Raw genomic sequence first — 13,550 nt, 5'->3', positions numbered from 1 at the left:
CAGTCCAAGTTCTACAGAATAAATCCTTTTATTGAGAGGATTTGTTGTGTAAAGTTTGGATTCAGTTAAAGGGCTGCACTTGAGGACCTAGAGGGTGACATGTGACCTGGAGGCTGCAGGTTCCCCACCCCTAGTTTAGGCTATCCCCATTTGGATCTCCATGACCAAGAGCTATCTATGCTTATGCTTAAAACTATCAACTTCCCTGCAGCCTAATCAGTACCTTAGGCCCCAAGGCCTGAGCAAAATAAGTAGCCTCAAAGATGGCATATGTGTTTTGGCTTAAATGAGGGAAAAATATTTACATTTAGGATAGATGATTACTAAATAAACTTTTTATTTATTGTTCATAAATTGTTTCTTCATTGTTTATAAATATTACGTAATTTTCTTCATATTTGGATCTCTAGGTAGGACTGCTGGGAATTCAAATGTTGTGGACACATGATGCAGAAGATGCCTTAAATAATGCAAAAGATGACAGGAAAATTATGCAAGTGACCAATCAGAAGTTTTTGGATATTTTAAATGTTCTCATTGGTCAGACAACTCATGATCTAACCAAGTTTGATAGAGTGAAATTTGAAACCTTAATTACTATCCACGTACACCAGAGAGATATTTTTGATGACTTGGTAAAGTATAAGTTTCTTAAAGTTAAAAAAAACCTTAATGTATATGACAATAAACAATATTGTAGCTGTATATATTTTGTCCCTATTTTATATGTCTCATTTTCTTTTTTAACTGTCATGTGTATATGTGTGTGAAAATACTAATTTGAGAAAAATATCCAGAGCCCAATTCCATTTTCAAAATACCATTTGAAACTAGCAATTTCCTAAAGAATGCAAGTAAAGCCTCTGGGTTCCATGGAAGACAATTGCTAAACCCCTTGTCTAGAAATTTCAGAGTGCAGAAGATGTGAACCATCTACCAAGTACATCACCAAAGGCTCTTCCATTAGTAGATCATGACAGAGCTAAAACTAAAATTCCTTATCCAGCTTTCCCTACCTCTCTAACAAGTTGCTAAAGGAAATTAACAATATTTTGGGCATATATATAACCTTCGGATGAAGACCAAAAAGAGGACAGTCATACTTTTCTACCAGATATCCCTTGGTGTCATAATCTGCTAGACTAGATAGACAACCCAACACAGAATTCTTAAATTTAGTATGATTGCTCAAGCATTTATGAAACAAGACATTGTAATGCAATAACTTTTATATTTTGTGTTTTAAAGGTAAAAATGCATATCAAATCACCTACAGATTTTGAATGGCTAAAGCAGAGCAGATTTTATTTTAAGGAAGATTTGGACCAAACTGTAGTTTCCATTACAGATGTTGATTTTGTCTATCAGAATGAGTTTCTTGGATGTACTGATCGTCTAGTTATTACTCCCTTAACGGATAGGTAAAAGGCACTTTTGTGTGATCTCATAGTTAGATTTAACAGAATTTTTGCAGTTTATGAATTTTGGGGGGTATACATTAAGTATTGCTTATGAACTGCTGGTCTTAATAGTGGAATAACTGGAATTGTTATTTAAAATTAATTTGTATAATGTAGAAAGATATCAAAATATACAGGGTAACAAAACAAACTTAGTCACAGAAAACCAAAACAAGAATATGTCAGTGAATGTCAGTTCTGAAGAATGAATGCGAAGAAAGGATTAGTGATACCAAAGCATTTAATCAGTTCATTGAGTTCAAGCCCTAAGTCCTGGATGACCTACATCCAAGTGTACTGAGACAGCCTGTGAGCCTGATGGCTGAACTTTGTCAGTGATGAAAGTTTGTGGAAAATTAGAGAAATTCCAGAAGATACAAGCAAAAGTTGGGTTAATTTTTTTTTTTAATGGAAGAGATTCTTCAAATTAGAAGCAGATAAGTATGACTTCCATTCCTAACAAAATTCAGGTATGTATTATTAAGTAGTTGTTCATGAGCATTAAGAAAAGGAAGTAATGATTACTTAGAAGCAGCATGACTGCATGAAGAATAAGTCATATCAACTACCAAAAATTATTTTGTAGAACTAGAAAAAACAACAAAATTCATTTGGAAGAACAAAAGATCCAGTATAACAAGGGAAAAGAAATATTAGGGAAGGTGGCCTAGCCATACCAAATATTAAATTGTGTTATAAAGCAGCAATTGTCAAAACTGCTTAGTACTGGCTAAGAAATAGAGTGGTGGATCAGTAGAATAGCTTAGGCACAGAAGACACTACAGTCAATGACTATAGCAATCTACTATTTGATAAATCCAAGGACTCCAGCTTTTGGGATAAGAACTCACTATTTAAGAAAAACTGCTGGGAAAACTGAAAAATAGGTGGCAGAAATTAGACACAGACCAACGTCTTACTCCTTATGCCAAGATAAAACAGGTACATGATTTAGATAATAAAGACTGATACTAGATGGAGCCAAGATGGCATAGTAAAAGCAATGACTTACTTGAGCTCTCCCCCAAACCTCTCCCAATACCTGTAAAAAATGGCTCTAAACAAATGCTAGAGCAGCAGAACCCACAAAAAAAAAAGAGTAAAACAAATTTCCAGCCCAAGAGAACCTGGGAAAGGTCTGTTGTGTCAGGCAGGAAGAGGAGTGCAGTTCAGCGTGGGCCATACAGGCGAAAATATTGCAAGCAGCCAGAAACAATTGAAGTATTGTGGAAACACAATCAGGATGACACAAGATTTAGCAGCTTCGACATAAAAGGATTGGAGGGCTTGGAAAGTGATATTCTGGAAGTCAAAGGAGCTAGGATTAAAACCAAGAATCACCTACTCAGCAAAACTGAGTATAATCCTTCAGCGGAAAAGATGGATATTCAAAGAAATAGAGTTCTTTAAAACATTCTTGATGAGAAGACCAGAGCTGAATAGAAAAGTTGACTTTCAAATACAAGACTCAAGCATAAAAAGATAAACAAGAAAGAGAAATCATAAGGGACTTATTAAAGTTGAACTGTTTACATTCCTACATGGAAAGGTGATATTTGAGACCATTATCAGTATTAGGGTAGTTGGAGGGAAATATACGTGTGTGTGTGTGTGTGTGTGTGTGTGTGTGTGAGTGTGAGTGTATGTATAGGAATATATATATATATATGTATGTGTGTGTGTGTGTGTGTGTGTGTGAGTGTATGTATAGGAATATATATATATATGTATGTGTGTGTGTGTGTGTGTGTGTGTATACATAGAGGGCACAGGGTGAGTTGAAGATGAAGGGATATCTAAAAAATAAAATTAGAGAGTAGAGGAGAATTATACTGGAAGAAGGAGAAAGGGAGAGGTAGAATGGGGTAAATTATCTCATATAAAACAGAAGAAAAAGCTTTTACTGTGGAGGGGAAGTGGGGGAAGGTGAGTGGGAATGACTGAATCTTACTCTCTTTGGATTTAGCTTATGGAGGAAATAACATAGACACTCAATTGGCTATGGAAATCTACCTTACCCTACAGGAAAATAGGGGGGAAGAGGATAAGAGAGGGAGGATGATAGGAGGGAGGGCAGATTAGAGGAGGGGGTAATCAGGAAAAAACACTTTTGAGGAGGGGCAGGGTCAAAGGAGAGAATAGAAAAAATAGAGGGTGGGATAGGATGGAGGGAAATATAGTTAGTCTTTAAAATATGACTTATGGAAGTGTTTTGCATGACTATACGTGTATAACCTATATTGAGTTGTTTTCCTTCTCAGTGAGGGTCGGTGGGGAGGAAGGAATGGAGAGAATTTGAAACCCAAAGTTTTAAAAACAAATGTTAAAAATTGTTTTTACATATAACTGGGAAATAATATATACAGACAATGGGGTATAGAAATCTATCCTGCCCTACAGGAAAATAGAGGGGGAAGGGCATAAGAGAAGGGTGGGGTGGTAGAAGGGAGGGCAGATTAGGTCAGGGGTATTCAGAATGCTCGTGGTGTTGGGGTAGGGGGAGGAGAGAGATGGTGAGAATATTTGGAACTCAAAATCATGTGGAAGTTCATGTTGAAAACTAAAAATTAAATTAATTAATTTAAAAGATGCTTTTAAAAATCAATGTTGAAAACTATCTTTAAATGTAGTTGGAAAAAATAAAATACTATTTACAAAAAAATGCATTTCTATATATTAAAGACATCTTGAAGCCAAAAAAAAAAAAGACTGATACTATAAGCAAACTAGGAGACAAAGGAATTGTTTACCTATCTGATCTATAGAGAAGGGAAGAATTTATGCTCAAACAAGATAGAGAACATTATGAAATGCAAAATGGATGACTTTTGAGACAACTAGGTGGCACAGTGGATAGAGCACCGGCCCTGAAGTCAGGAAGACATGAGTTCAAATCTGGCCTAAGACCAAACACTTCACACTTGCTGTGTGACCCTGGGCAAGTCACTTAATCCCAATTGCCTGGAAGAAAAAAAGGATGACTTTGATTATATTAAATTGAAAAGCTTTTGCACAAACAAAGCCAATGTAACCAAGATTAGAAGGGAAGCAGAAAGCTGGGAACAGTTTTTTTATAGCCAGTCTCTGATAAAGGCCTCTTTTCTAAAATATATAGAGAACTGAATCAAATTCATAAGAATACAGATCATTCCCCAATTGATAAATGGTCAAAGGATATGTACAGGCAGTTTTCAGAGGAAGAAATTCAAACTATCTGTAGTCCTATGAAAAAATGCTTGAAATCACTATTGATTGGAGAAATGCAACATTATACCTATCAGATTGGCTAATATTATAAAACAGGAAAATGATAAATGTTGGAGATGTGGGGAAATTGGAACATTAATGCATTGTTGATGGAGTTGTGAACTGATCCAACCATTCTGGAGAGCAATTTGGAACTATGCCCAAAGGGCTATAAAACTGTGCATGCCCTTTGACCCAGCAATAGCACTTAAAGGTCTGCATCCCAAACAGATTATACAAATGGGAAAAGGACCCACACGTACAAGAATATTTATAGCAGCTCTTTTTGTGGTTGCCAAGAATTGGAAATTGAGGAGATGCCCATCAATTGGGGAATAGCTGAACAAGTTGTGGTATACAGATGTAATGGAATACTATTATGCTATAAGAAATGATGAGCAGGCACACTTCAGAAAAACCCGTAAGGTCTTATATGAACTGGTGCTGAGGGAAGTGAGCAGAACCAGGAGAAAGTTGTACACAGTAACAGCCACATTGTGCGATGACTAACTTTAATAGCCTTAACTCTTCGCAGCAATGCAAGGAGCTAAGACAACTCCAAAAGACTCTTAATGGAAAATACTGTTCTGATCCAGAGAAAGAACTTTGGAGTCTGAATGCAGATGGAAGCATACTATTTGCGCTCCTTTTTCTTTTGTTGTTTTGTTTCTTCTTTCTCATGGTTCCTACCATTGGTTCTAATTCTTCTTTACATCATGACTAATGTGAAAATATGCTTAATATGAATGTATAAGTAGAGCCTATATCAGATTGCATGCTGTGTTGGGGAGAGGGATGGGGAGAGAGAGGGGAAGAAAATTTAAAACTCAAAATCTTATGGAAAAATGTTGAAAACTAAAAATAAAAAATAGTTTTTTAAAAAAAGAATGTTATATCAAATTAGCCTAATATTTTGGCAGGGTTATTAGAATGGTAGATCAGAAGAATGCTATAGACAGAATATACCTGAATTTTAGCAAAGCATGTGACAAAGTGTCTTTATGGACAAGAGAAATATGTGGACTAGAAGACGGTACAGCTAGATGGATTTGAAACTGATTAAATGCCTGTAACAGTCATAATTAATATGAATCAATGTCAACTTGGAAGGTAGTCTCTAATTATGTACCATGGGGCTTATGCTTGGGTCTGTGGTTTTTCAGCATTTTAATCACTGAATTGGGAAAAGCCATAGATAGCATGCTTATAAAATTTGAAGTTGATATGAAGCAGGGAGGCAGAGTTGATGTTTTAAATGAAAGAATTAGGACTTTTATAGATTAGAGCAGCAGGCCAAATATAAAAGGATTAAATCTAACACAGATAAATGTAAAATTCTAAACTTGGATTAAGAGACAAATCCTACTAGTACTGGACAGGGAGTGACTGACTACAGTTCATATGAAAAACTATTTGGATGGTTTAGTGGACTGCAAGCTTGATAAAATTTTGAAAAATATGATATTACATCCAAAAAAATTAATGAAATCTTGGGCTGCCTTAATAGAAAGTATGATGTCTAGATCATGCGAGCTTGTAGTACCACTCTATACTATGCCCTGTCAGACCACTTATGGAGTACTACGTTCAAACCTAAGCATTATATTTTAGGATGGACCTTGAGATACAGTAGTGTGTCCGTGTGAGGGCAACCAGCAAAGTGAGAGTATTGGAGATCCTGCCTTATAAGGACCAATTAAAGACTTAGAAAGGAAGGGTAAAGAGGGGAAGAGGAAGGGGGAGAGAGAGAGAGAGAGAGGAAAAATAGGAAGGAAAGAAGAAAAGAAGGAAGAAAGAAAAGAGTTTACCTAAAACAAATTGGGTTTGGTTGGTTGGTTCTTTTGTGTGGGAGGCAGGGCAGGGGGATCAGGACAAGGGATGATGGTGGCAGTTCAGAGTGTTGTCTGATTTCCCAGTCCTGGTTTGTTTCAGATAAATTGTCTTTCTTTTATATCTTTCTTCCTTTCTATCTTTCCTCTCTTCCCTCCTTTCTCTTCTCCTCTTTCTTTGCCCTTTTCTGTCTTTATCTCTTCTTATTTCTTTTTCTCTCTTCACATTACCTCCTACCATCATTCTGTCACCTTTTCCCTCCTGCTCTCACTACTAATGTTGTTTCTCATTTTCCTATCCCCACAGTGTTACTGTTCAAACTGGTTAGGATAAATGCTTAATCTCCATCATATGGGAAGAACAAGGAGAGGGGACCTTCCCAGTAGTTCCAACAAAGAAATTATGTTTTGTTTCTATCCCTGTCTCCATTTTTTTCTCTCCTTTCACATTTTTTTAGTATCTGTCTCCTCTTTTTGTTTCTATTCAGTACTAGTGATTTTTACTTACTAAATTTAGCCCTGAAGCATTTTTATATTTTCAACTTTAAGGTAAATTTTGTACAGCCATTTTCAGGTGGTTTTCCCCACTCTGGCCATGCCAATATTCCTTCTGATTCCTTCGATCTTTTCCCCCTAAACTGGACCCCTAAAATTGACACTTAATGAATAAGATTCACCAGCTTCATAGTCTGGTAACTTTCTTAATATATGACATTGTGAGAGATGATCTCTCAAAAGTGAAGCCTCCTCAGGGGATCAATAGCTCTTGTTAATATTTCTTGATTCTTGCTTTCAAAACCCTCCCCCCCTCAGACCCTGTTTTTTTTTTAAAGGCTTAGCAGAAAAAATAGCCCTGCCCCCAACCTGAACTGCTTGCCCTTTGAAAAGCTTCCCCCCTTTTCTTGTCTCTGGGATAAGGGGAAAGGGAGTTAGGGAGGGGAAATTGCAGTAAATTTCAGTTTCCTAGGAATTACCTAACTCATGGGAATTCGGCCGCAAACCCCCTCCTGATCACCACACCACTGCTAGGTCAGCATTAGGTTTACTAAATAAGAACACCTATGGTTGGATTGGCTATCCCCTGTTTCCTTGTTCTTTACCTTTGAATTTTCCTGCCTAAGAATGTATGCCCGCCTCCCCAGCCAATGGGAATAAGGGATAGTGGGGGGTGGAGTTTTGTTTGCGTTAGGGTATATAATCTCATTGCGCTTTATGTGCCTTGCCTCTATCCTCCTGGAAGTGTACCAGGGAAGCAGACGCCCCTTCTCGAGAGACTGTGATAAAAAGTAACCTTTGCTTCCACCTTGAGAAGTCTCTGAGTTTAATTGATTTACAGTTGCTGTCCCACACAGCTTTTAATAAACTGTGCATACTCTTTGATCCAGCAATACCACTGCTAGGTTATATTCCAAAAACTTGACTAATAAAAAGGGAAAAGGACCTACTTATACAGAAATATTTATAGCAACTGTATTTGTGGTAGCTAAGAATTGGAAATTGAAAGGATGCCCATCAGCTGGGAAATGGCCAAAGAAATTATGGTATTTGATTGTAATGGCATATTATTATGCTATAAGAAATGACAAGCAAGATGATTTCAGAAAAATCTGGAAAGACATACATGAACTGATACAAAGTGAGGTGAACAGAGCCAGGAAAACATTGTACACAGTAACAACAATATTGTACGATGAAGAACTGTGAATGACTTAGCTATTCTTAGTACTACAATGATCCAAGACAATCCCAAAGGGCTCATGATAAGTAAACCTATCTGCCTCCAGAGGAAGAACTGATGTTGTCTGAATACAGGCTGAAGTATACTATTTTCTTTCTTTCTTTCTTTCTTTCTTTCTTTCTTTCTTTCTTTCTTTCTTTCTTTCTTTCTTTCTTTCTTTCTTTCTTTCTTTCTCTCTCTCTCTTTCTCTCTCTCTCTCTCTCTCTCTCTCTCTCTCTCTCTCTCTCTCTCTCTCTCTTTCTCTCTCTTTCTTTTGTCTTCTTACACAAAATGGCTAATATGAAAGTGTTTTATATGATTGCACGTGTTTAACCTATATCAAATTGCTTAATGTCTCAGGGAGGGGGAAGAAGTGGGATACAATTTGGAACTCAAAACGTTTAAAAAGAATGTTAAAATTGTTTTTGCATGTAAATGGGGGAAAATAAAATATTTTAAAAAGAATATATGACATTTAATCAACCATTTCAATATATAGTTATTGTTCTTTATGTTATCGTTTCCTCATTAGTGTATGCAGTAGTACTCCCTCCTTCCTTGTTTTTTAAAAATAACTATAACAATATAGATAAGAGGTAGCCTAAAACCTTGTTTAGAGAATTAGACTGAGTGACTTTTTGAATCTAAACCTAATCCTAGTGAAAAGCACATTCTTAAAAGCATTTGTCTCTTTTTATGCATGCTATACATTTATCACAGTTTACTATGCCCATCACAGCCAGGGTGGAATTTTACAGGGACATTAGTGTAAGATTTGTAATCACACATTCATAGTACATATATTTTCTAAATTAATATTTGCAGGTGCTATATCACATTAGCTCAGGCCTTGGGGATGAACATGGGAGGAGCACCAGCAGGACCAGCAGGAACTGGCAAAACAGAAACAACAAAAGACATGGGGCGATGCTTGGGAAAATATGTGGTGGTGTTTAACTGTTCAGATCAAATGGATTTCAGAGGCTTAGGACGGATTTTTAAAGGTACGTGGTGAGGAGTACAGGAAAATGTTATTAGATACCTTTTTCACATACATGTGAAAAATGTTAGATGTTGAGTTGTTACTTGGTGAGTTCGTTTTTTTTTTTTTTTGCCGTGTTTGGAAACCTTGTTTTATTCCAAAGATATTTGCTGTTACAAATGAAAATGGCAAACAAACATCATTCTCCTGCACTTCCAACATTAATATTGTTGATACTTTTATATTATTATAAATATAAATTATATTATATTATATTATATTATAAATGTTATTATGAATATGTTAAGCAAGATAAGTGCTTGACCAGTGTCGATTCTATAGTTGTTATATCTGGACTCTCAAAAACACCTTCAGTACAAGGAAACAGGGTTTTTGAATGAGAACCATAGCAGAAGTAATCTCAGGGGAGATCTCGGAAAGTTTTTCTCACAGACTAGGCCCTCAAGTGGAAAACTGACCTACTATTATCAAGGACAGGAATGATTTATGGAGGGGATATGCTGATCTATATTCCTCCAAGCTACTTCTCTGCTCATCGACAAATCAGAGAAGAGACACAGAGACATGCCCATATCCAGGAGATTTCTCTTCAGAGAAATCCTACTTGGGAATCTCACTTAGGTGTGACACTGCAAAATAATCCAAGACACTTAAGGCACAAAAGCTGCCTGAACAAGTTAAATCTATTGACAACATTAATGTCAATCCTTTTTGAACATGTCACCAGTGACATATTGCAGCTCTCTTGCCTCCATTACTTTCCCCAGCCTCCGGGCTAACTAAGCTGGCTGCATAGCTGTAGTGCTTAAAAGTGCCTGGCCCATAGGAGGCACTGACCACACACACACACACACACACACACACACACACACACACACACACACACACATTAGATAGATATGATAAATTTATGTTCTCCAAAACAATAGCTTGTGGGCATGCTTGAAAATGATTAGCAGCTAGAAGGTAGTCTATAAGATTATTTATGTTAAGTTGGAAGTTATTTAGTAAAAAATTTTAAATTAATGTTTTCTGCTCTAGGTCTAGCACAGTCTGGTTCCTGGGGATGCTTTGATGAATTTAACAGAATTGAGTTGCCTGTATTATCAGTGGCAGCTCAACAGATTTATATTGTTTTGACAGCAAGAAAAGAGAGGAAAAAACAGTTTATTTTTTCAGATGGTGATTGTGTTGATTTAAATCCAGAATTTGGAATCTTTTTAACAATGGTAAGAAATTCTGGTTATGATTTGATGAATCAAATGTTAAGACACTTTAAAGTGGGGAAAATTTTAGTCTTTTGAGGATCTGTTGTTGTACTGAGAAATCATCGAGGGAGACCCAGACATAATTTGAAATGTGGATTTATTAGCGCGCGTTCACACCCAGATCGAGCAGGCCGAATCAGGGGTAGAACTTGAGTTTATAAAGGCAGAGGCCACAGAGGAAATGGTCAGGAGTTGTGTAAGTGGGAAGTTACAGAAGCCAAACAAGCCATTGGTTAATCCTGCCTTTGGGACATATAAGGATCATGGAATAGATTGGGGCGGGTATCTTTCTTGGCGGGTTTTCTAAGGCAGGAACTCCTGAGGCAGGAATTCCTACTTCTGTGAAGAAGGGCATACAAGGTGGAGGTCAGAAAACAAAATGGAGTTCAGCATGTGGAGTTCAGTACTTCACTGTGAGCTTTCATCTCATGTTTGTGCTGCCTTCGGTAGTTAATTTTGCTTTCTCCTTCAATATAACAAAATATAATGATTTAAATATTTAAATAGTCCTTGATAAGATCTTATAACAAAAACCATACCAAATAGTCTCATTGAACACTTAATTTAGTTAAATTAATTGGATAAGTGAAATCTCTCAATTGCAAATGACACTATTCATTTGTTAGTTTGATCACCAGTTGAAAGGGAAGAATTTCTGGGAAGATTTCACTTGATTATGTGATTGAACAGAAAAGTGGTAAATATTTATTAGTGTAGGCAACTGCAAAGTGAATGCATTTAAATCATACTGAGAAGATTGTTGCCTCTGAGTATTAACTGTTAAGCTAGAAGGTGTGGAACTAATAAAATGCTGAACATAAATTAGGAAAATACCTAAAACAAAACTACAACATTCTCTTCTCATTGTACAAAGCTTATGATGTTCCTAGTGTGTGTTCTGTTTCTGTGCAAAACCACTCTGTTCTGGTTGTTATTGTATTTTAAGAAAGACATAGCAAAACCAAAGAAGGTCTAGAGAAGAGCACCTGAAGATTAGGGAGATGGAAATGATTTTGTTTCCTGAGAGAACAAGGAGAAACAGATCTCTTCAGGCCAAAAAATTAAGGATGCTTTAATTACCAATTAGCCAGCCAGTGTTAATTAGCTTTTGAAAGGAGCATTTATGGAGATGATATATTAAAGCAAGTGATACAAAACATCCTTCCCTCAAAAAAAAAATAGTCTGTCACACACTCTTCTATAAATATGGAGTTTGGGGGAAAATGGGCTCAAAATTAGCACATGGAGCAAAGGAGTAACACATATTACTCTTATTGTTTGAAAGTCATTTTCTGTCTTCCTGGAATTTCCATTAAGTTCCCTATGGTGTGGGTAGCTATTTGCTATAGAGTTCTGAAACTCCCTGTCATCAGCTGGTGTAATTCATCTTTGGTGTGTCCTTTAGCTCCCAGTGCAGATGCTGCCACCTCTCCCCTCCCCCACCCCCAGCAGATGTTCTGGAAATGCTGCTACCCAACGGCAATGAGGAAATACAAATATTCTGATGTTTTCAAAGTCATAAGCTTTTCCTTCATTCATATGGGGACAAGAAGTGAAGGAGGAAGGGCTTCCTTCCTCCTCTCAGCCACCTTACTTTCAGGAGCTTGGGTGGAGCTGATTCAGCTCTAGGCTGGCCTGCCCTGGGAGTACCATATTCAAACTGGTTGGTTGTTTTATCTGAGCCACACAGGGTATAAATGATTCTTTCCAGCCACCACAAGTCATTCCCAGTGTGGAAGTATGCTTTTGTTAAATGAAACCCAGTTTATACCTTTGTGTGCTTGATTGATTCCATAAAGGTGCCTTGAAATTTGTCCACATCTAGTTTATGCCTTTAATTTTTTCTTTTTCTTTTTAAAAATTTTTTCTTATTATTTATTTATTTATTTATTCATTCATTCATTCATTCATTTGTTTGTTTATTTATTTATGTTTAAGCAATTGGGGTTAAGTGACTTGCCCAGGGTCACACAGTAATTTTTTCATTACTTCTATAGCTCAATCCAAGAAGTAGTCTCCTGTGATAAAGATATCTGGACAAAGAGCACCTTATATCCCTCGTACATTCCATTACAATACAATATAGTACATTACATTACATTCTTCCTATTTCCTTTTCATTCTACCTCCTCCTTGTGCTCCTTCCTCATCATGTTTTAAACTTCCCCCTTCCCTGTTGGTTAACTTTCTTACTTGTCAGTAAAAGAACTTTTTAACCATGATTGCACTATTAAAAGTCCTATGGAGGGTTAAGCAATTTGATTTTCTTTTTCCTAAGCATAGGTTTGGGGGCCAGAAATATCCAGATCATTTCCTCAGCTCTCCATTGCACTTTGTCAGTGGAGATACAGCTTGATGTTGTTTGTTATACAAAGTATGGTTCTCTTAACATAGTCATAGTAGTAAATATAAGAAGGAATTATGGGACATTGATAAATTAAATAGATAGGTATAGTACAGATTTTGTGAGATAAAACAATTTTTATCAATCTAATGTAGATTTGAAGAAAAAAACTAATTTCAAAGCTTAACTAAGCATTTAAAATATATTATAGTTTTCATTTATTGAACAGAAAAAAAACTAAAGTAGGTATTATGAAGTGATATTTTTTAAAGTAATGATTTCCTTTTAGAACCCTGGATATGCTGGACGCCAAGAGCTACCGGAAAACTTAAAAATTCAGTTTCGAACAGTTGCTATGATGGTTCCTGACAGACAGGTACTCATTTTTATTTAAGATGCATGAGATTTCAGTAAATTATAGTGACCAATCCTGATCTTAGAGAATAATAATCAAACTTATCTCTCTCTTCTTGTTCGAGAGATAGGGACTACAAATATGGAATGTCTGCACAGATTTGAAAGCGCTGTTAGAACTGGTCACTGTGTTGGTTGGCTTTGCTGGAGTGTTTTTCCTTTAATTGATTGGGAAGGGGGAGGTTTAGGTGGAAATGACTGTGGTCCAAAAATGGCATTCAACAATAAAATTGTTTTAAAACTAGGAGATTATCTATTTTCTTGGACCA

General features: G+C 36.4%; 1 protein-coding gene across 1 annotated transcript in view; it reads left to right on the top strand.

The window, feature by feature from the left end:
• DNAH8 (dynein axonemal heavy chain 8) overlaps positions 1-13,550 on the top strand; it is a 419,266-nt gene that overhangs the window by 200,904 nt on the left and 204,812 nt on the right. The window contains 5 exon segments of the mRNA XM_078155390.1: positions 411-635; positions 1,249-1,421; positions 9,078-9,256; positions 10,297-10,484; positions 13,157-13,243. Of these exon segments, the coding sequence (XP_078011516.1) occupies positions 411-635; positions 1,249-1,421; positions 9,078-9,256; positions 10,297-10,484; positions 13,157-13,243 (852 nt within the window).

This window comes from Phascolarctos cinereus, unplaced genomic scaffold, assembly GCF_003287225.1.
Source record: "Phascolarctos cinereus isolate Bilbo 61053 unplaced genomic scaffold, phaCin_HiC Scaffold_5;HRSCAF=322, whole genome shotgun sequence".
Lineage (NCBI taxonomy): Eukaryota > Metazoa > Chordata > Mammalia > Diprotodontia > Phascolarctidae > Phascolarctos > Phascolarctos cinereus.
The sequence above is the reverse complement of the archived record's forward strand: the minus strand, read 5'-3'. Positions and strand labels throughout refer to the sequence as shown.